This window comes from Manis javanica, chromosome 10 (genome assembly GCF_040802235.1).
Source record: "Manis javanica isolate MJ-LG chromosome 10, MJ_LKY, whole genome shotgun sequence".
NCBI lineage: Eukaryota > Metazoa > Chordata > Mammalia > Pholidota > Manidae > Manis > Manis javanica.
In genome coordinates, this window is record NC_133165.1 from 62,728,878 (window position 1) to 62,753,509 (window position 24,632).

The 24,632-nt window shown below is 38.6% G+C and overlaps 1 protein-coding gene across 2 annotated transcripts in view; it reads right to left on the minus strand.

Annotated features, from left to right (window-relative positions):
- The window catches only part of WIF1 (WNT inhibitory factor 1), a 67,680-nt gene that overhangs the window by 24,190 nt on the left and 18,858 nt on the right, over positions 1 to 24,632 (minus strand). For both annotated transcript variants that reach the window (XM_017661715.3, XM_017661714.3), the window contains exon 3: positions 4,404 to 4,512. In XM_017661715.3, coding sequence (XP_017517204.1) covers positions 4,404 to 4,512 — 109 coding nt within the window. The remainder of the gene's footprint in view (positions 1 to 4,403; positions 4,513 to 24,632) is intronic.

The following is a 24,632-nucleotide window of genomic DNA, read 5'->3' on the forward strand; positions in this document are numbered from 1 at the left end:
AACACCTACTGGAGCTCAGCATACCTCTGACATCTAGTGAGGAAAGATGGCAGATCACCTTGATAGGCCGCACTTCCCAGAGTGCAGCCATAATCCAGTAAAGAGGGGCATGGTTTCCCGGGGTCCAATAAGCATTCTGTAATCTCTGCTGCAGAGAGAGGTGAGTTGTCAGGGAAGCCAGCTTCCCCATTTCTGACCCAGACAAAAAATTTCATCAGTTCTTAAGTCCCAAGGCACAAAAGCCAGGCTAATAGGCTCCAAGGGCTTCTGCCAAAACCGGGAGCACAAATCCACCAGCTTGGCCTGGGTACAGAGGCTAAGCACGAAGTGCTCTGCAACCTGGGCAGAGGCTGCACCTGTCCCTGAGGAGCCCGCTGTTGTTGTGCCTTCACTTTTTTAACTAAAACCGGTCAGGCTTCCAATAGGGGAGGGGCTGGTGCCACTGGCAGCCCTGGTAATGGCTCTGCCCTTGGCACCACCCTGTCACTCTTCCCCAGCTCCTCCTCTGATGTCTCTTCTACCATCCCCGAGCTGAAGGCACCACTATGTCAACTCCCCCACGGTATCTCCCAGCCTGCATTCTCCTGCTGTCCCTTACCGTGCCACCAGTACATCTCTCAGCACTATCTCAGTGTTTAACAACCTTCATTCCTTCCTCATAGTATCCTACAACTTACGTTCCCATTTTGCCATTTTTCCCAGAAGCGCATCTCTCTAGGCGGTAACCCTGTCTAATGCTGTGAGAAACAGCCCCCCCACAGTTCCTGCCACCTGTGGGCGCTCAGTTCCCCTAAGGAGTCCTCTATTTTGCGGAGGGCCAACTCCACTGCCTCAGGCATCCCAACGCCTACCCAGTCTGGGTAAGGGTCCACTCCTCTGGGAGGCAAGCCACACCAGACCAAATCCCCACTGGGGGATACCCAGGTGTCTCCCCACCATCTGTAGGGCAGCCTGTTGAAGCATCCCTCCCATGAGGACAGCCCTCCAGACTCAATGAATCCTGCTGACTGCACCAATAATGTTGCTCTAGGAGGAGGGGGTTCCGCGCCTGGGGTAAGTTCCCTATGAATTTGATGTGACTGAAGAAAGGCAAAGACAAGGAGCTGGGGCTGAAGGGGGTTTATTCTTACAGCAGTAGGTCTCAGTCTCTCCTCACTCCCTGCCCCCTGGCCACACATTCCTTCCCCACGCCTAGCCACTGGAGGAACTCTATAGGCAGGTCGCTGGCGACTGGAGGACGCCTGACCAATTATGTACCAGGAACTGAGGGGAGGAGACCTCCCCTGGGAGTGTACTCTCATGACTCACTGGTGTCTGTTTCAAGTAAATATCCCATAAATGTGCAAACAAGCTCTTATTATATAAACAATGGGTGCTATTAAGACCAGGCAGGAATTCTTGTCAGAAAGTTCCATTTTCCCCACAGGGTGGAATTGTACACACAAAGTGTGTGTGTGTATGCACACGTGCACAAGTCACCTTGTCCCAGAATGCTTGTTCTTTTTAATCTCACCTTGCCCAAAGCATCATCCACTTTTCCTCTAAATTTTATTATTTATAAAGATTCTAAATTATTAGAAAATAAAATTTTATATCTAAACACAATCTATTTAAATATTCTCATCATACATTCAAAAACTTATTGTTTCAATATCCTAACAGGTAGACTTTCAGTAAGTTTTTTTTTTACCAGACACAAAATATGAATGAAAGCTGGGAAGATTTAGGATACAAACATTAAATTAGAAATCCAAAGATACAAGATTTATTGGAAGTTAAGCAGGTGTAACTGTATAAATAATTTAATTAATGCATTTTTAATGGGCTACAATATTTGTATTATTCCTTGAATCAGAAAAAGACAAAGAAAAATTTAAAAATATAAAATGGAACCCGAGGGATATGTTATATATTTGTTTTATTTCTAACTGCTTCTTTAAAAAATATAGTCAAGAAGAACGTTCTAGGAAATTATCTTAGACACAAAAGGAATACCATGGGACATGCATGGCAGAAGACTGAGTTATGGCTATATTCCAAGAACTTTCTTTCTCCATGATGTAGGAGTAACAATGTTATCTGTGTGCAATTGGGATATCCATGTATCTGGAATAGGATATCCATTGGGGCTGCAGATCTTGGGACAGTGCATCTCCAGAATCTAAGGCTTCATTCCTTCACAGGTCCTTCCTAGAACCCCACACCCATGTAGACTGGAGGCAGATCTTCTAGGAGGGCTACTAGCATAGCTGCAGCCCTGGGGCTGACCCAAGAGAAGCTCTTTTCACACTCTGCCTTTGCCCACACTGACACCTATGCCAGAAAATTAGAAAAAATGTGCTTATTTAGTCCCCAATTCTTATAACACTGGGATGTGGTAATACAGACCCATTGGAAATAGTAGGTATGTGCCATCTGAAAATGTATCTATCATTATTTCATAGATTTAAATGAGCTCCTAACAAGATTTTCATTTGACATCTGACAAAATTATTTTAATGTTCCTCTAGAAGAATAAGACTATCAATTATTTAAAAATACTACAAAACTATAAATATTACAATACCAGAACAAACAGTAAGCTCTAAAACCAACTCTATGTATAGAAAAATGTCATGTGAAATGAAGAGCATACCTTGAATCAATTCAACCTCTCACACTGGAAGTTGATGACTCAGAAATATAATTAGGTTAGAACCCTCATACTGTTGCCAAAATAAACTTCTATGAAATACTAGAAGCATGTGTAAATCATCACTTAACTGTTCTCTGAAATAGGAATTAATTTTCAAGCAGAAAAAAATCACAAAGGAAAAGACAGTTTTAAGTGTCTTATATAATTTAACTGTCTGAAATCCTAATAGAGGATTTTAAAGCCTATGCATATCCCCCTCAAAAAAATAAAAATAATAAAATGAGCATGGTACACAGACATTTTATACTGTCTAACACATACAAGAAAATATCCCCTACCTCAATAAGAATTTAAAAAATATCAACCTAAGAGAACACCGAGAAAACACTTTCCATGTTTTAAGTCAGCAAAATAGTTAATATGATCAATTAGCCATGTTTGATGAGGTTACAGTGAGCCAGCCACTCTCCTGAAATGCCAGCTAGGGTACAAATGGGCACACCCTTTGTGGAAAGCAATTTGGCATTTTGGCAATTTGTTCTAAGAGACTTCTAAAAAATTCACAGTTCATATTCTTTGACATAATAATTCTACTTCTGAGAATCTATTTTAACAAAAGAATGATATGAGCTCCAAGATGCTGGTATACACATTCAACCAACAAGTACTTTCTGAATACCTGTTCTGTGCTGGGCCCTGTGTTGGCCATCACGGCGAATGAGACAAACAGGCCTCCTGCCCAGTGAACCATCATTACTTTTACAAAGTATGTTCACTGTGACATTGTCAGTGTGGAAAGCCTGAGAATAACCTAAGTAACACAGAATAAGGAAATGAGTCAATAAATTACAGTTTGTTCATAAATGGAATATTATGAGGGCATTAAAAGCAACTTTTGGAAAAATCTACAATGACTTGGGGAAATGCCTATGTTAAAATGCTAAAAGCAAAAAACAATCATGATGTAAAACTGAATATATAATATTATCACAATTATGTAAAAATACATATTCATAGACTAGAAGGAAATAGTTGAACGTGTTAACATTAGTGATCTCTGTATTTTCCTTAAGTCATAAAAACTGAGGCCTAGCTCAGCCCCACAGCTTATTACTTATATATGATTTGGGGAAAGTTAGTTAAGCTTCATATAGCTTTTCTACTTTCTGAAATGGAGCTATAATTCTGGTCTGGACTCCCTCCCAGAACTCAAGTTAGGTAATGCATGAGTTGGTACTTTGTAAGAGGAAAAGCCTAAACAAATATCACATATTCTATTTTCTTAGTGGAGAAGGATGATTAGATCTAATGACTGAACCTATTTTTCCAATTTTTTCGTGTCTCTTTTCTCCTTCAAATTCCTATCTAATATAATGCTCATTCTGGAGAAGTTCTTCTTGACACCCCATTTGCCCCCAGCCCCATGGTCTGCATCCTTGCCACATTTATTTAGACTACATTAAGTCACAGATATTGGCTGGATATATCTCACGTGGCAACTTTCTTTTTTTTTTGTTCTGGAATCATGTATGAGCTGGGGCTTTCTAGAGACTTCAGGGAATTACAAAACTGCTATTTATTCATCCCCATCCTAATCTTTTGCCCAAAGGAGATAGGCTCATAACAACTAAGCTGCCCTAAAATCAACAGATTTCTTCAGGAAAACATTCCATAATCCCTCTGATGGGCAACATCTGGATCTTAAATATTCTTCCCATCACCATTACATGTTAAGTGTAAATCTTTCTCTGAGGCGAGGACCACCCACCTGATGCCTTGTGAGGCACTGTTCCCAGCAGAGGGACACTGACAGTGGGATCCGCCATGATGCCTTTATCCAGGGAGCGCAAGGACAGGAATTCATAGAAGTATTCTGCCTACAACAAAAGACGTGGACAATCAGCACCATGGAAACCAGAGAAAGTGAGAAGGCACTTCTCAACTCATCATCCTTCTGGAGGGAGAGTGACATATTTCACTACAGGCACTGGAGCACACAATGTCTAACATTTTGCATAGGCATAACTCACCCTTTTGGGTTTTAAAACTGTAGAATTAGACTGAAGATACGTGATCCTTTAAAAACATTAGAAACATGAATCCAAAATATCCACAAGGTAGCGTTTTAGTCTAAATGATGTTATTTAGTTACAGTTTTTTAAAAGGATTGAGAAAAATGCTCTTTCGGAAACAAGTGATGTCAAAACAAGCATCAGTTAGCCCTTAGGAAATCCACCTCAGTTTTCTCAGGTCATTCTTTAATTCTTTTCAAATCTGAAGTGAGTCTTTTGATCAGAATTTGAGAAGCTGCAACATATAAGGGATAATGAAAACAGCAATGAATTGGCAAAAGAAGATATTAAAGTCCAAAATTTAATGATCTTGCTATTAACATTTTTTTCAGTAGGCAGGTTTATATTTAAGGTCTCAATTTAATTACAGAGAGAAAAGCCTAAAAATGCAAAAACCACCATTGTAACATGACAACAAGCCATAACACTTTACATTGTAAACATTTTCATTTTCCTAGGAAGTCTAGTTGAGAAAATGATGCCTGCTACATTGATGGCCATGAAATCCTGAAAACAGTGATGTATAATCTCACTGCAGAACTTTGATGCTTAACTGAATCTCAGCTGGGTTATTAAAAGGGTTGGGAAACAATGTGATATTAAAAGGGTGATAGAGACAATGTGTTCTTGCATAGGTATAAAGAGCAATCAATAAAGAGCACAGGTGCCCAATGCGATGATTGACTGATTCTGCAGTTATCTGTAGAGATATCCAGAATTTGGATAGGTTAATTAAGCAATTTAATTATATAAACATGGGCTGGAAACTGGTTTTGAAAAGAATATGACTTTTCTTATATGCAGTATAAAATTGATTTTCCAACATGTAAGATATTAAGACATTCCTGGTAGGCATTCACACAGCTTTCTGCTGTAAGTCAAGAATCCATGTATTAGGTGGTACGGACTTCATGTAAGGATGATAATGCAAAGGAGTAATCTCAGCGACTATAAGGACACTGTCTACACCTGGAGTCATTTGAAAAACACTTCCTGGTTTCATTAGGCCAAAAAGAGCACCTTCATTGACTAGATTCCTACTGCAGCCCTTTCTTTGTGTTGTGGCAGTGGTTCCAGGAGACCACCATGAAGGGTCCTTAGGTTGGCAACACAGTTGCGTGAACTAATTTTATTAATGCACTCAGTAGGAGGGCTCTGGAGAAAGAGTCGTAAGATAGTCAGTTCCTCCTGTCTAAGGGAATGCAGAGGATACCAAGATGTCTGATGGAAAGAGTGTCATCAGGAAAGGTAATTCAGCTTGGAATGAAATGCCCTTGAGAGAGAAAATGTTGTTTTTGTACCCACAGGGAAAATGCTGACTATTAAAAAAGTGAGCTACCTCTTAGCATGTCATGAATCCAGGTGTTTTAAATGACTTCTACCAGGTGTATTTCCATCTACTCTTTACTGGTTAGTATTTGTCATTTAACATTTTGTTCTAAAATGTATTTGGTCTGTGTGCCCTTCTAGTTTATAACTGGGTTATTTATATTACTAAATACAGTAACAACTAGCAACAATAACACAACAAAAAATTGTGTAGTGCCTACCATGTGCCAAGGTTTATTCTAATCATTTGTATATATAATTATGGAAGAGCTGAGTGCATAGATTGCAAACATGTTGAAAATAAAACATGTCAGTGGCTATATTGCTTCAGATACCATGTAATAAGTTCTTTGCTGCTCCATAATTATATCTTTGAGCTTCATAAATTAAATGTATGTTTATATGGGTGCTATATTTTAAAAGTATATTTATGAAAACTAATGCAATTTCAGTACATTTTAAAAACAATTTTTTGTATTAATAAGAAAAAGGATAAAAGACTTAGACACCAAGATTAAAACAATGATTGTGTAAGATTGATAGTAACTTATTTTCTTTTCCTTTCCTCTCTTTTCCCAATTTTCTACATGTGTTTCCCTGCTTTGTATAGTGAAATAGACACATTTATTTAAAAACAACATTAACCATGTACCTTGCTCTCAGTTTTGTGTGGCTGATGATAATTGCTGACTCCATTTGTATTAATTTCTGATCATAGATGAAATTTCTTCTTGGACTTCTATTTAATATGGCTATGATCATCTGACCATTTGATTAAGTCTCTTATAAGTCTCCTTGAAAGTGTGCTTCAAAAAAACCAACAGTCAGTATTAAAGTAGCTTTTGAATGTCTCTTTCAAAACTTTTGATGATGATCAAAGAATGTGGAAGTGAAAGAGTTTCCCTCACAGGCCAGGAATGTAACTTCATAGAGCCTCTGTATCTCTGCTGTTACTTTCGGGTACGACAACGTAAAGTAGTCTGGGAAGCACATAGTCCATTATCCTCAGTATCTGAGTTTATAATCAGCATTGGCGCGACTGCTGAACACGATGCACTTGGTTTAGCAGACCTCTCAGGACAGCCAATACTCTGATCTTATCAATAACAAATCTCACACTAGAGGTTTTAGGGTGCCCCTTTGAGTTCTTTGACAATAAGTAAAGAACCATGGTTTTTTTAGTGTAATTCTAAGACTATATCACAGGGCAGGAATTGGTCAAAACAGTTGCTTGCTTGTATCTTATCAGCAAAAGGTGGTTAACAGAAAACCTTTGTTTTTTGTCTTTTTTTTTTTTGCAGAGGAAATGATGTAATCTCTGAATACAGAATTTCCTTCATACCTGGTATATTTTTTTAAAAGGGGGTTTGTCCATGTGCTATTTTCATTGCTGTCTTAAAAATTCCAACTTGAAAGCCATTTAGAAATTGACCAAACCTTTGTCTCTGATCTTGACATGGACTTCTAAGGTTCACTTTATCATTACAGAGAGATTTACCAAAACCACCAATACCATATACATATTTCCACACATAAATTATCATCACCGTGAAGCAGACATGACATATATTAACTTGAGGGCTAAAATATTTCCCTCAAAGTCATAGAAAATGGCTGATGAAATAACTGATAGATTTATAATGTCACAGTCTACATTCTAGACAGGACTTTCTCTTTTTTACTTTATTTATAATATAATAAATATTCTTAGACCCAAACTTCCCCACTGGAAAAACTTATTTTGGGGCAAATATAACCTAAATTCTATGCCAAACAGAACAGAGAGCTAGCTGTAAAGTTTGGGAATAAGTTTCACAAATTGTAGATTTATTACTTAGATAAAAGGAACCCAGGGCATGAACTGTAATAGGGAGGTAGCATATTGGAAAGCATGAAACCTCTATTAGGAGAAAGTACATTTTGTTTCATTAAATGACATTAGTGGAAACCTAGGCAGAGGTAAGTAGGTTGATTATTTGGGAAACACATGAAAAGATTGCCTTGTATTCAAACAAAGAATGGGTCTATTCAGGAGAATAATTCACTTCTAAATTAAGTTGCTGAAAATCCTGCTGGCCTGGTTTGCCATGCAGTAAATTTTCTTTTCATGGAGAAATATAAAAGACACCCAAATATTATCAAGAGAGGAGGAGAGCTGGAGGCCATTTAAGTTGCTTCCAAGTGACTTGGCTGAATATTAGGGTTGTTCCTTCCAGAAGAGATGAAGACATCATTTAAACAACAAAATGAGACAACTCACAAGGCCTTCACTCTGGCCCTCTTTTTTTGGGTAGACATAGAGAAAGGAAGCAGAGAATTGCATTAACCATTAGGAGGAATGGAGAGAATCCAGTATTTCTTTTTCACCTTTGAAGTTCTGGGTTTATGGTGTATACTTAATCTAATAAGCACCATAATTGCAGGAACCTCTGAGTTAAGAATTAAAGGTTCTTCATAAAACCATGGCTCAAACCACTTTAACTTCATGTATCATGATGCTGATCTAAGTGTTCATGGGAGAACACTAAAACAATAAAGGTATTCCATTTGTCCCAAAGAAAATTTCTTGTGATTTATAGATACAAAACTACAAAACACAGATTCCATGAAGTTTAAACATTTACATATAACTTTTGTTGAGAGTATAATATAAATACATTTTGTCAAGTACATGCCAGTCACTGTTCAGTTAATTCTCACAAGCTATTATTACTGTAGCTGCACATGTGTGCAGGTTAGCTAAGTGCTGGGTATGAGAAATACTAACGGATATAAAATAGCTCCTACACTGTAATGTGAAGGGCAATAAGAAACCAACTAAAATAAGCTAGAAAGGAAAAATAATTCAATGGGAAAGTCCCCAACAAAACAGATAAGCATGCCCAATGCTTAAAATAACCTGACGCCTGAATGTCTAGACCAAAAATTGCCAGATCTCACATTCTTGCTTGGCATTCTGCTTGTCACCTTTCTGCAAAATTTCATCCTTCAAATGCAAAACTCATTATCCTTGGATTCTGTGACACTCTGCTGATTCTTCTCCCATGTTTTGATTTTCCTGAATTTCCTTATTAGCTCTCCTCAGCTCACGATCGTAAAACATGGTTAGGATTCAGGCCGCAGTTCTTTTCTCTTTATATTTTGTCATAAAATTCATGCACTTTCTCAGACTGAGCTATTTCCTTTTGGGCAACAATGCTCAGTGTGAACCATTCACACTCTGCCTTGTGGCTGTGCTTATGTGCTGGGAGCGTAATTTATTATCTTTCCAGACAAGCTTCCCCACCAAATTTCTTTGTATCTTCAGTATTATCATTTTTCCAATAACAAAAGTCCTGAACCTCAGAGTCATTGTTATTTCTTGCCTCTACCTCATCTCCCGATAACCAGACACCAAAATCTTATCTTTTTTCCATTTATCATCTCTTTTGATTCTGTCTCTTCCTTTCATTCCTACTGCTTCCACCCCAATCCGGCCTTATTTCTTCATGTTGGCATTATTACAACATTTTGTGAAATATCCTTCTTGCCTTACTCTTTAAAATATCTGCCAGAGCATAATCCAGCATATAATTAAAACATCACTTTTGCCACATTGCAATCCTTTCCCGTCTGCCCTTATCTCCAGGATAAGGCCTTTAGCCTGTTAACATGGCCTCCACAGTCTGGCTCCAAATTTCCTTTATTTCTTATTCCTCCTCCACAGAGATTCTTTTCTGGAGCTCCACAGTCCTGCTCTGGACATACCATATCCATACCAAATCCACCTCTATCAACCTGCCATTAGACTTAAAACAGTTTGGCCCTTACATGCATACTGCCATACAGTCTTCCAAAACTTCACATGTGTATATCATAATTCTTATATGCATTTTGGATTCTTTGTGCTTTAGAGTGGGATTATATTTTTTTCCAACACTCTATACTCAACATTCACTCAGCCTTGTGCCCAGCAAGGTGGTTCATACATATTTGCTGAGTGAATGAATGACCTACTGAGAAGCATCCAGATGTAGAAGCCCAGGGCATTCTAGAACACATTGTTGTGGTAAAATGGTGTTAGCTTCTGATTCTACAGACAGGAAACAGCTTTTGCATTTTGGCAACTGTTAAATTACTTTTATGGGTCAAAAGATTCTCTTTTACTTTGCTGTGTGGCCAGTCATTGCAGCATACATAGAGAATAGAGAACATTTTTTGGGACAAAAAAGAGCAATCAAATGAATATTGACATTTGATATTCAGCCAATCTGTGTGTAGTTTGTAACTGTTTTATGCTTGTTTGGCAACAAAACCTTGGCAATGAGGCTCCCAGAAAGAACACAGCAGATAGTGTAAACAAGGTCCAGTTCTGAGACGTGACTTTGCCAATTCTCTCCTGGTTCATATTTCTTTTTTGAGTCTCTTCTGTAAGTTATACAGTTACACATATACATAATTGTAATTTATATAATTCTAAAAGTTTATACATTTTGTAAAATTGTATAAATTTATGGAAATTTGCCATTTGTAAATTTTAATATACAACTGCAATGTCACTGGGAAACTGTATTACCAACAATGACTATTTTCCTGACTTCTTTTGAAAATGGCCCTGAGAAGAACTTGTTTCAAAAACAAAAAGGAAAAGCACCTTCTCATGCAGAGTAGTTATTTAATTATTTCACTGGTCTTAACCGACATTGAAATGAACATTGCTTGAAGGGACACTCTCAGATGGCCTGGTTCTTCTGTTATAGTAACCATTTTTATACACACTAGACTAGACCACAGGCAGTGGGCTGTGTTGAAGAAGTGAAGTTATTGGAATGTAATGGTAGTATAAAAACTTAAAGTCCAAGTAAACACATCCGGGACCACGAGAATTTTGTAAACTACAACTGGCAGGAGATCATATGATTTGGCTTCACATGAATCTGAAATATCTAAGGCATTTTCCATTTTTTTTCCTCCCATGGTTTGGAACCACCACTGCTCATGCAAACCAGAAACAGACCTGGCTATCTGACAAATCACTGGCTAGTCACTCCCTTTCAAAACTCCTAAACATAGAAAAGCAATGTGATAGAGTGCTATACTGCTACTTCGCATTAGATAAAACCAAAAGCTAGGGCTTTTTATTTTTATTTTTTGAGAGAGAGGAGACAAGGATGTAGAAAGGCAAAGCACTGGGGAATGGTTTTTTTTAGTTTTAAAGATTGGAAAAAAAAGAGGGTATTGGTATACAAAGTAGGCTCTAAACAACATACAGCCCCATTCAGCACACTGCTTTCCCCAGATTGTCAAAAATTTCCACCGAAAGGGCAATGTGGGCAGCAGTGGGCTTCTGAAAACTTCAGAACCCCTCTATTCCTAGGGCTTCTGGGACCAGTACCTCCTCCTCGCACTTAACCTGTCCTATTGCAAGCATTTGCATAGTTCTGGGTCAATGCCAACTTAAAAACTGGGCACTGGGAAGAAGGGCAGTGTTGGGTAATATTGGGAGGGGGGGTAAAGGAAAGGAAAGAAGGGGGAAAGAGAGAAAACTTCACTACAAGTGGTGTAGCTGCCACCCTGGGGACCAGGGACAGTCTAAGCAGGAGGTGTGGAAAAAGAAGCAGTGTGGAGGAACTCAGGAGTGCAGCCACAAGGTTCTCTTAGATATTAAGACAATAATTCCTGGAGAATATGGGAGGGCTAATAAAGCAGCCATATGAATGCAGGTGTTGTAGAGGCGATGGGAGAGGGTGATTTCAGTTCTGAAAAAGGAATACTATTTTTTTCCTTTTCATCTCAAGATTTATATTTGAATAGTTCTTTTCTTAAAGCCTCAGAAGCATCATTGGATACTCATTTATATGGGGGGGCAGAGAATGTGCTAAGAGCTATTTCTTAAATAATTAAAAAAACTGAGCAAACAACCTTACACCTTGCGCAGAACATTCATTCTTCAGCTGTGTCTCATTCCCGTGGTCTTTCCATCATGCAGTTTGCAGAGTGGTGTATTTCAGCACATAATGTTTTGGGGGATATAACATTTATAAAATGTACACATAAATTTGGGTAGCACACAGAAGTGGCTCAAAAGAGGCAAGATTAATGTCCTTAGACATTTCTGAGTTCTTTATAGGATATAGTTTCTCTAAAGGTTTATATTGATTTCATTATATTGATAAAATTGTTTGAAAATTTTAAACTGACTTAGAAATGTCAGATTATTCTCAGGGATGGCCTTCAAAATATTTAACATTGGGTCATTTTTCTTAGTTTTAGTTTCAGGTAGTGTTCTGAAATTTTTTAATATGTTTTTTATTGAATCCACATGGACAGTATCAACTTACTTCTTTGATAAAAAACAGAAAAAAAAAACCCCAGACTTTTCCCCTTAACTTTATGTTTTGAAAAGATGCATTAAGGTATTTAGTATAGCTCATGAGATATGCCTTAATTTGACTTCTCTGTTCATATAATTGCAATTTCACATTAGAATACTGTTACAAGATATCCTCCAGTGACTAGTTGTTCTGTTCCTAGCTATGAGCCAAACAGGAAAAAAAAGTCTATAATTTCATAGTTACAGATTTTCAAAGCCCAATTTTAGAGAGCTAGTCTTATTAGTGGAAGATTCAAATAATAGTCATCACTATACTTTTTTTCTTTTGTATTTCAGAAAAAGCCATTGCCTAAAACATATAGCACAATTAGCTCCTTTTTAATCTTCCAAGCTTCTCTAGATATTTGCTATTTCAAAATTATTACTCAAACATGCATCATTTATTCTCTTTAAGAAAAAGAAAAACTCAGGCAGCACTGAAGCAATTTCCTGGAGAACACTGATGATGAAACCTCATAACCTGAGGACTGACTAAATCTACGCGGCCAACTTCAATTGCTCCTTAATGCCCCTGAGCAATTCTTTTAAACATCCCGTGTTTCTCCCTTTTCCTGCACACAATTTCAAGTTTTCCCAAAGTCCTGGGCCCTATTCCCACAATCTTCATTCAGATGATGACAATATCCTATTCACAAAGAACACAGAGATTGCTAGATATGAATTCTTTCAAACCTTCCTCCATCCACCACAAATAAGCCACATCCACATTCAATCCTGCTTCCTTTCCATATCCTCTGAGACTGGCTCCATCACTAGTGTCATCTTCCCTCAGGTATATTAAATGATTAAAAGGTTAAAACCTCAGCCCTGTTTCTTCTGAGCTATCCTTTTTCCTTCCCATCATTACAATGCTTCCAGGTGAGTCTGCACTCATGGCATTGGTTTTCATGCCCATCAGTCTTGGGTTCACTACAGAACAGTCTTTGCCCCATTAATGTTAAATTTTTTTCGTAAAAGGTTACTGATGACCTCCAAGCTGTCAAATCCATGAGCACTTTTCCACCTTAATCTCGCCTGTATTTTTTGAAATTTTTAATTACAATCAACTTCTCTTTCTCTTCTTTTTTGACCTACATAGAGCAACTGTCTCTTTGAGTTACCCCTCTTCTTCTCTGGTCAGTCTTTCTCTAATGACCTTTGCATGTTTCGGTCTCTTTAACTGCACCATAAAAGTAGTTCTGAATGTGGGCCCATGCCCCCTTAGAATCCACAGTGTTTGTGTTCATGTGTATATGACTCTTTTTCTGAGGAGGCTAGACCCTAGCTTACATCACTTTCTTAAAGGAGCCCCTGAGCCCCCAAAAAAGATTAATAACCACTGCCTTAAATATTGATGCTTCCAGAAAACAACCAGTGGTCTGTTCCTCTTGCTTTGGCTCTCTTCTTGGGGGGATTTTATACATTTCTGTGACTTCAACTTACACCTACATTTCAATTATTTCCAAATTTGCACCTTTCTCCTGAGCTCTAGATTCACACAGACAGCTGTCTACCAGACTTCTCCCCTTGGACTTAACATGTTTGAACAAACTCATTACTGTCTCAATGAACCTGTTCACTTATATGTTTTAGATAGCACCAGATACCCATCTGATTACCCAAGATAGGAACTTGGTGGTCTTTCTAGACTCTTTTCTCTCACCAACCACCTCCACAAACTCTCATTGATTTCTCAAATGTATTCCCTTCTTTTTCCTCCCATCATTACTACCAAAATTAAGACTTGTTCACTGGTGTATCCACAGTACACTGAGCAGTGCCTCACACATTGAAAGGGCTCAGTAAATGCTTAGTGGATGAGTGAGAGAAGGAATGAATAAAGACCAGCTAATATAATGATTTATTCTTCTGTTTACATTTCAATTTGGAAAGCTTTTGTTACTAATTAATAAGAATTAATTTACTTTAAAATCTTTGTCAGGATCAGAGCTGTTGACTGAAATTGATCCATAGGGTACTAGGCAAGATCTCATTGATTTCTCAAATGTATTCCCTTCTTTTTCTTCCCACCATTACTACCACCATGCTCCTGTAGTTATCCCCTGATCTATCTCCCTATTAACTGATGCCATCCAGATTTTACCCTCCGGTCCACATTATCATCCAGTTTTTCTTCCTAAATACCAATTGGACCATATCAGTGCCCCCAAGAGAAACCCATAATGGTCTCTAATCACAAGGAGTTTAGCTACAGCTTTATGCTGGCTCTGCCCACCAGCCTCTTCCTTCTGAAGCCCTTGATCCAGCCATACAAACTTGCAGTCCAAGGAGCCGCCGTGCTCTCATTAGCCCTGCTCCCTACACCATGCCTGCAATGTCCACTCCCTGCAAACTTTGTCCACCAAGCAAACTTTGACTTACCTCCCCAGGTTCATGTGAAATGTCATCTCTTTGGTTAAACATTACCCCAGATGCTTCTTTCCTGTACTTTCCCTCATATTTACTGTTACACTTACACATAACAGTCTATTTACTTGTCTTCTCCACTAAGCTGTCCTCTATGGAAGGGACTTTGTCTATCGTAAGTTGAAGCCACTGTGACTAAAATACTTTCTGTGACTCAAAAATTGTTTATAAAAAATGAATGCAAACTTTGAGTCCAATTAGTCATATCTTAAAAGAAAAATAGGTAAATTGCAACTTAGTATGTTGATTCCAAGTCAGGAAAACTCTGACTTTAAATGAAACAGAAGCCCAAGTATACTTGTGAGGCCTTAACTGAGGGAGGTAAGACACTGGGATGGATCCCAGTCACAAGTCAGTAGGAAATGGAAGATGATGTGGCCAGGAACGGACAGATTTGAGCTGGTCCTGAGCTGGCTCTCTGTGGTGGCAGCTACCAGTTCAGATAACAATGTGCAAAGGCTGGGGTGAGTTTGGGTAAAATCTGGGCTACCTTCAGACCCTCTTGGCTTGGATTCTCATTCCCTACTTACTAGCTAGCCTTGGGCACAGTCCTAGCCTCTTAATCATTTAACACACGTATTGAGTGTGCCAGACACTAGGCACTGTGTAGGTCTATGCTTCCAAGCACGAGTAGAAGCAGATCTAGTATTTGCAGTTATGGAGCGCATCATTAATCAGATAATTTAAAAAATTAAGATTGTGATAAAGTGCTTCAGAGGAGAAGTATGGAGAGTGCTTTGAGAATATGTAATTTTACTGAGATCTGCTTAATCAGCAGAGGTTAAACAGGTGAAAGAGGGGAGAGCATTTTGCCAAAGGAAAGATCAGGTGCATAAACTCTGACAGGACTTTGGCATGCTTGAGGAATTGAAGAGGGACCACCACATACTTTATAGAGTTGTTGCAAGGATTAATATAAATAATGTGTGTAAAGGAGGCAGCAAATGCTGGCTCCTAGCAAGCATTCAACAAATGAAGTCATTAACAGGATCAACACATAAGTCCTTTATTGGTGGGGCATGCCAGCAGAAGTATCTAGACAATGAGAGAACCTGTATGTAGACAGGAGAAGTCTGGGGATTGCTGTGTGTTTGTGGCTGGAGGAGTGTGATCAAGGGGCTCCCACAGTCCTGAAAAACATTCCCATGTGCTGTGGGTATAGGGAGTGGAGTTCAAAAGGAAAGCAGGAGCTGTGAAATAGTCTGAAGAAATCTTTTCCTTTTCTGCTTCTTGCAGATGTGGGTTTACAGTTCAGGGTAGCATAAATAGATGAAGTTGGAATTACATTATTTCTTTAGATTTAAAACAATCAGAAATATCATATTGAACTATTAATTTACAGGAAATTTAGAACACCACAAAGATGTAACCAGCAAAATCCAAGTTATAGGAAATTGTAGGCCCAAACCCAGTCTCCTCAACAATTTGAAGGAAAAAAAAAATGAGATAGATGGAGGCTAAACCTATGAATTCAAAGAGACACAACTCTTATCAACAAATCACAATGTGTGTTCCTTATTTGGATGTTCATTTAAATAAACCCTTAAAAATGTAAGACACTTATGAAAGATAGTTGGAAATTCAAACACTGACTGGATACCTGATTATATTAGGAAACTATTTTTAATAGTTTTGAGGATTTTTAAATTATTATCTTTTATAGATGCATACTAAAATATCTGTGGATAAAATGATATGATACCTGAGATTATTTCAAAACACTATCTATCAGAGGGGGAAAGCGAGGCAGGGGAGTATAGGTGAAACAAGAGTGGCCATGAGTTAATAATTCTTGAATCTGCGTTGATGGATAAATGGGTGTGTATTTTTCTATTCTGTCTCTATTTGTATATGTTTGAAATTTTCCATAGCAAAAAGCTTTTTAAAAAAGAAGAAAGTCTCATGTTGGCATTTGTATTGAATGAATAAGCTTCAATTCATAGAGAATAACACATCCCAAGTGATACAGTAATGCTCCCCCACTGGCTGTTCATTAACCACAGCTCCCCACCCACTTGGTCCAGCCACTCTGGCTTCCTTGCTGTTTCCTTGACATGCCAGGTACCCTCCCATCTGAGGGATGTGGCACTAACTGTACCTTCTTCTGGGAGCTCTTCTCCCAGATATCCACACAGCTTGCTCCCTCAATTTTATTCTAGTCTCTAACAAAATGTCATCTCCTCCAAGCAACCTTGCCTGTTCATCCTCTCTGACAGAGCATGTGTATTTTTATTTTCTGCCTTATTTTTACACACACCCCTTATCATCATATGGGTACATATGCCCATTTAAACATTTATAAAATTATGTGTCTCCTCCTCTTTACCACATGGAAAGCAAGCCCCATGAAGATCAGCACTTGACCTCTGCTGTTCACTGGTGTATCCGCAGTACACTGAGCAGTGCCTCGCACATTGAAAGGGCTCAGTAAATGCTTAGTGGATGAGTGAGAGAAGGAATGAATAAAGAAAGACCAGCTAACATAATGATTTATTCTTCTGTTTAGATTTCAATTTGGAAAGCTTTTGTTACTAATTAATAAGAATTAATTTACTTTAAAATCTTTGTCAGGATCAGAGCTGTTGGCTGAAATTGATCCCTAGGGTACCAGGCAAGATCCAGGAAAATCAAACGTGTTTCTAAATATAAGCACAGCATAATTTAACCACAATAACATTTTACCTATCATGTTATTTCCTTCTATTCAAACTGTAATACAGAAAATTGGTTGCATGGGATAAAACACTGAATTTAATGGGAACAGAAGCAAATACTCTTTATTTCCTTAAGTAAGTCTAGGCAAATAATATTATTATTTGAGTTTCTTAAAAGAAAGAGACCAAGGCTTCCTCTGGAGCTCTTGCCTTGCCTAACACTGTACTAGACGATACAAGTAATAAATACTACTGACGTAAACCAGTTTGTATTTTTTAAAAAACATACTTTTGTTTTGTCAAAAAAGTTTCTGTATCAATACAAGCAGGTCAATATACATGTTAGAAAATTTGTAAATAATTGATGGAGTATCTGGGGAAAGAGCAACCCAGCAGAAGGAACAGTCGTTGCCAAGACCCTCAGGTGACAGTGTACTTCCCATTCAGTGAAGAGCAAGGAGGCCAGGCTGGTGGGAACAGAGTGGGCAGGGTGCCGTGTTAGGGGCGTCTAACCTGAGTAGGGTAAGCATTGCCCCATCACAAGGGCAAAGAGGCCAGATGCTCCCAGGGAGCAACCCAGGAAAGTGCCTGTAAGCTCTGCTCTAAACATGCACTGGTGCCAGAGGAAACGTGGTAGGTGGTATCAACACCCTGACTCTGACCTCTTACCGCTGTTCCGGGTGGCCCCTGCACTCCTGTAAGAGCTGGAGGTGGTCTGATGAGAAGACTCATCCGTGCTGCCTTCCAGGCTGCAGCTCAGGGAGGGGAGGAGTTTTAACACTGAATGAAGATCAGATTTTAACTACTACACAGAAGTGGCTATTTTAATGACTGAGATAAAAATAATCCTAGCACTAAAGTAATCAGATGATATTATCTCCGGCTGACTAGAGAAATCCCAGGGTCTGCCTGGGGATTCACTCCAAAGGGCCAAGGGCAAATCTGCCTACCGGGTTGGTTTGCAGGGGCTGCTATGATTCAGAGCACAGGTTGCTCTGTGTGATTACACATGCTGGCACTTGGCTTATTTGGTGGAAGTTTTATGTCCTTAGATCCTTATATAAGGGCTTTAAGAGCCCAAGAGGGGGCAGCGTATTTTTCATCTTTAATGTTTCCACTTGTAACCTCACAATCTTTCTATTTTTTCCCCACTTAAAATATGTCAGAATTTTAGGATAAATCTGAACCTTCCTTTACTATTTTTTAATTATTATAAGTCACATATTGGCGTTCTCGTCTCAAAGAATTATTTCCTGTACATTCTTCAGTGCGTGCAATTCCCCTTCCTAGATGTAAACCTAGTTAATGATAATCACCCTCCTCCTAGAGCATAGTGCATGGCAGTGTTTCAGTTAAAATAAATGGTAATGAGGCAGATGTGAGCAGGCACCCTAGTCAAGCTGATTGATTTATTTTTTTAAAAAGGCACATTAAAGCTGAATCAACTGTCATCTTTTAGTGATGACTGTTGATCTGATGTGATGAGAGAAAGTTCACGCACGTGGATGGGTTGATTCAGCTCCCGGATGGGCTGGAACATCGTTAACTCATACGGACTGATTCTGGCCCTGGTTCAAACTTCTAAGCCTTTGTTCTTGGGGCTCAGAGAATAGCTTTGAAGTTCAGGATAAAGCTCTTCTAACACACCATTACCAAAGAATAACCTTTTGATTATGATCTCATGAAAGTATAATCAATAACTTACATAAGTTAAAACCATGGCAAACAGTGATGGTCCTGTAATTGGACCTTTATGAATTCCATATGTTATGATCTCTGCACTAGCTAAGCAGTCTTGCAAAATAGATAGATCTCTTCCCCAAACATGGCTGCTGAACTTTCTTAAAAGGCTATGAAACTTTTCACAGCTACTGTCAGCCTTGAACTCTTCAGGCCCCTAAGCTTGGCTGTGGGTATGAACAGGCAGGATTTTGGAAGAGCTTAAAAGCATAAATATGTATTTCCCTCAAATCCAAAAGGCACTTATTTGTGTAATGCAATTTAACCAAAGCCAGTAACTTTTTACTTAATTGCATAGCTTGTGTGCTTTAAAAAATACATTGAGGAATAAAAGGAATTTTCCTAACAAATCATTGTTAAAAAAATAAGTGGAAAAATTATATACATTTAGCAAAGGCACGCTCTCAAGTGAAGTCCTGAAATGACTGGGACCTGGCTAGGAAGCCATTATATCATTATGTACATTATCTAAGATATGTATTTATTTCCTCCTCTCCCTCTCCCTCTCCTCCTCTCTCATTAAGCTAAATTACATTAATCCTGAATTTAAAATGTGAGTGTTTCCTGTAGCTTAACTGGCTTCACTTCGGGAAGAAGTAACAGAGAAGATTTGGGAAGAAAAGTACCTAACCCAGGGTCACAGCAGTTGGAAAACAAAAAACAAAACAAAACAAAACAATAATCAACAGAGGTCTCTGATGGATCTAAGAGGAGAAAGAAGTCTGAATGACAGAATAAAAGATATCCAAAGAAAGATCAGCCCCATCTTTTTAGACTAAACATCAAATCTTTAAAGAGAGATGCATATATAAAGCTGAAAGCAATAAATAAAGGACACGTCAAAGGGGTTTTTCAATAGCTTGGCCCCCCCTCCCTCACGACTATTACACTCATTCCCAGTGTCACTTTACTCAGTTTTGTTACCTGTTATCATGATCTTTTTTTTCTTTTGGAACATACTTGAAATTTGTAAAGCTAATTTCCAGAAAATGTATGTACCTTTAGATTCCTTAGCTCAAAACAGCACTGCTAAAGTGAGTCTACTGTATAGAACTCCAGTTGTAAATATGTTACTAGTTTTCAAATTAAACTTTGAATTAGTGACTCACAATGTATTAATTGCTCCCATGTACGTCAAGAACATATTTGGACCCAGAGTTGCAAGGCTGGTGTGGATGTGAAGGCTGAGAAAAGTCCAAGGAGGAGGCATGAATGTATGTCCACAGTGAGCAAGCGCTCCCCCGGGGATGACGCTGGCTGAGGGTCAGGCAGCATCACTTGGAAGACCACAGTCACGGGGGTATTGAGAGTCTTCAGGCTCACCTGGGGGTTGACATCTAGGGAATGGGGTGTTTTGGTTTCCTTCCCTCTCCTCAACCTGTGTAGTTAAACAAGATTTGGCACTAAGCTTATGCCACAAGGCCAAAGCAAGTCTGGCAAGAGATTCCAAAACAATATAGGCCTAAGAGTTTCACTACCCAAGGCTAAACTGGAGATACATCAGAGGGGATAAGAGCAAGTTATTTGTTGTAGGATGATCAGTCTAGCATTTATTGAAGGTAAGAACTCTGCAAAGGGATTCATATAAGAGACTGATGTTTACCAAAAATCCATGCTTACCAACAGAAACAGCTAACAGGTCAAATAAAAATGTCAATGAAATGTTTCTCATGACTGAAAAAATTACCCATGATATTTGGCTCCCTATTTGATTAAAATCCTAAAGGCAGAAACCATTCTATTACCAATCTACTTTCAATAGTCCAACTTCATTCTTTAAAAGTAAGTTCAAGTGTCTTGCACACATACACAAAGGGATGATCAAAGAAAACCAGTAAGACTGAAGGCTTTTAACATCTTCAGTTTGACTCTTTTTTCAGAAATGAGCTGGTTTTGGTCCCCAGTTGCGACAGAGGATAACTGACCATATAAGAGGAAAAAGACCAATGGGAAAACTGGATGTATGCAGATCAACAGAGCTAACAGGCTCTGAATCATGAGTTGTGTGAATGTGTGGAAACGAAAAGGCATTGAGAAGTGGGTCTTCTGTATTCATTTTTTTTTTTTTTTTTGCAAAGAAGAGAAGGCCCTGGAAGTTACAGACTAGTCAGCATCAGTATCTGTTTTCATGGCTCTTTTAATACGTAGGAGAATAACCTAAACATCAACATAGAGACATAAGAAGCAAACAGTGCCTGACTTAGTTGATATCCTTCTTCAAAAGGGAGGACCGGAAGCAATAGAGTCTACCTTTATTTCAAAATCATTATTTATTCCTTCCCCAATTGGGAAGTCCAGCCTTACCGTTCTATGGCGTGGCTCAACAATAATTTAAGAACCACAACCAAGGCATAGAGCTGTGCCAGCCTGGTGTACATACTGGCTGGTATTTCATTCCTACTGGTCTCAGAAAACAATCTTTTAGATAGTCTTATTAGTGACTTTCATAAGCAAAATGTGAAGTTGCTCACAAAAGCTGTAGACTTTCTTAAATTAAGTAGGTTTTAATACTCTGGAAGAGAGAATTATCCAAAGTTCTTAACTGACTAAAATATGACAACACTAAAAGTAAAAATCTACAGGGACAAAAAGTTAGCCACTGAGCATCTTGGGCAACTAAAACTAGGCAAATTGGATCTGGAAAATCCTAGTTTACCACAGGCTGAATATGAGTTAGCAATTTTATACTATATGGAAAACATCAACTTGGTTATGAACCTGATTGTGTGTGAAATTCTTCCTTCATGCCATGTATTCGTATGATACTAGTATCTATTTTAAATGGTATGAATGAATCAGAAGGATTCTGAAAAGTGTATCAAAAGTTTATTGAAACTATTTAAAAAGTCTTAGAAAGGATTGATGGAAATTAAGTAGTAAGATTAATTACTTTTCTGAGTTCATTGTTGTCTATACTTCTTGATGAGTTTCTTGTTTTTACACATCATTCTGGAAAACCATTTCTACTATTATATAAATAAATTTTGGCTTTTGTTCTCAAGTCCTGAAAGGTGTAACAAAAAGAAGTGAGATTTCATTGTAGCAAGGAAGATGCTGAATGGAGATAAAGTATGGACCACTGAAATGATGAAAAACTCTTAGATAGCCAAAGATGGTGCTTGGATTCCTGCAGAAGGTAGTTAGAGATCTGCCCTGCATGCTTCCTGTTAGAGGCTGAGATCCCATGTTGCTCTGCTAATCTGTGGTTGACCTTAAAAGCCCTTTGCATTCCCAAGTAACCCACCTGTCCACATCCTCCCCACTCCTCTTGTTCTGGACCAGTTGTCTACTTTTCTACTCCCAAGCTTTATAATTGTTCATGGTGCTTTGTATTACTCTTCCTGATCCATCTAAAACCACTTTATTCCAAAAAAGTCAAATCCTTCCTTTACTTTTATTTCTACATTATCTCCCTCCCAAAGAGTAAATATTTTCATGGAATTTGGTCAGCCTTTTTAAGAATCACCTTGGCATTCTCTCTTATGTATTTTTGTCTTTAGTGTATTCCCTCAGTTTTCTTTGGTTCTACCACATCACTTTAGGTGATATTACTAGAGGAAATAAAAGTAATATAAGTTATAGTTTCATGTTTGCCAAGCGAAAGAATGAAGGAAAGGGAGAGGGGTTGTAAGTCTAGCGTTGGTGGATGCTAGGGGAAAGAACTCACCTCCAAGAAGGAGCCAGGGTTGTAAAATAAATTAAGAGAAGGCCAACAGAACATAAGGGTCTGCACGTGTTGCGCTAACATAGCATCTCTCTTCCTCCATAGGCAGTGGTAAAAGACAAAGGCAATCTATGAGCCCAGGCTTTTAGAAATAGGTTAACACAGGTCAGACTACCTTTTCAAAGTCATGTAAAAACAATGCTATTTTTAAAGATATTTATTATCTGACTATTAAACCTTTCCCTACTCTTACTGAAAAACCTGTATGTGTGGTTCCTTTTGATGCTACTGGAATCTCCACAATAAGGGATTTCAGAGAGCTCTCCAAATAGTCTCCACAAAGCTCCTCTAAGGTAAAATGTCAGAACATGACACTTAAGAGCTGGAAAAATTCTGGGAGATCATACTGGGGAAACCAAGAGCCAGGAAAGTTAAGTTGTATTTCCAAGGCCCATCCATCAGGACTGGCTCCCCCTACTTATCTGATAACCACATTGCTTCCCTACCAACCATTTCTATTGTGCTAATGTTAAAATCAAAGGGAAAAAAACACTGTCATTAACCTGAGATTTCAGGGTCTACCATTGTTAATTAAATACCTACGACATCGTGGGAACTGTGTTGGGTGAAATATATGTCATGGCCAGAACCAAGCAATGCCTGTAAATAGCCCATCCAGCTCTTGCCTCAAAATTGAACATTAAAGTGTGTGTGTGTGTGTGTGTGTGTGTGTGTGTTGGACTGGATAACAAAAAACAAGGTCAGCAGATTTCCTCATACTACATTCTAGGAGAAAAAATACAGGTGATTCTTTCCTTCCCTGTTATGAGACTGTTGAATGGTGATGTGATCATTTGCACCTCCTCACAGCCTAAAGTTTGAGACTGAAACAAAATGGAAAGCTCTGCTCTGGCTTCAGAAGATATATATGCTCTTCTGTCAGCTTTGTTGCTAGCTGTCTCTGATCCTCAGAAAGTCAGTTATCATCTCTGGCCCTTGGTTTTTCTCATCTGAAAAATAAGGCAGTGGAAGGAATCTTTAAAATTCCTTCCTTTTTAAGAGGCCATGATTCTAAGTGGAGGCAGCACTTGACAAATTCTTCCAAGGTTTAAGTTAGAGTTTTGAGTATTTGGGAGGAATATAGTTCTTTCTACATAGAAAACCAGGTAGAGACTTGGGCTCAGTAAAAAGTTAGTCTGTTAAAGTCTCAGGATATTAATTCTGTGTACTTAGTGCTTTCAGACCTAATGGTCATTTCAGAAACATATGCAAACGTGGAAATTCACAGTACAGATATCCTTGATGGATGATGCTGTTGCCTCTGTCAATGCCTTATGTTTTCAAAATACAGACATACATTTTGATAACCAAAATGAGATAACTTAGAGTGAACCAACAGGATAGTTAAAATGATTTCCTGTCACCAGACCTCCAAATTCCCTTCTGTTCACCACGAGTTCACCCCAGGGGGTTTTGCTCAAAGAAGCACGTGAGGGCTCCTGTTGTTGAAGTGGCTGCAGAAGATGCTCTGCAGCAGAGAAGCCAGCCATGTATAAACAATAATTTGTATCTACCTACCAGGCTTTCCCTCCAACCCCGAAGCCATTTTAATTTACAGAAAACAAACTGAGCAGAAGTGAGCAGACACATCAAAGGCTAAAATGCAGAGTATTTACACAGATACCAAGACTGCTGGTTCAAGTAAAACCAGCTCTTTAGCAGTTGGAGCTCCTTCTCGGAAGACTCCCCTTTATGACCC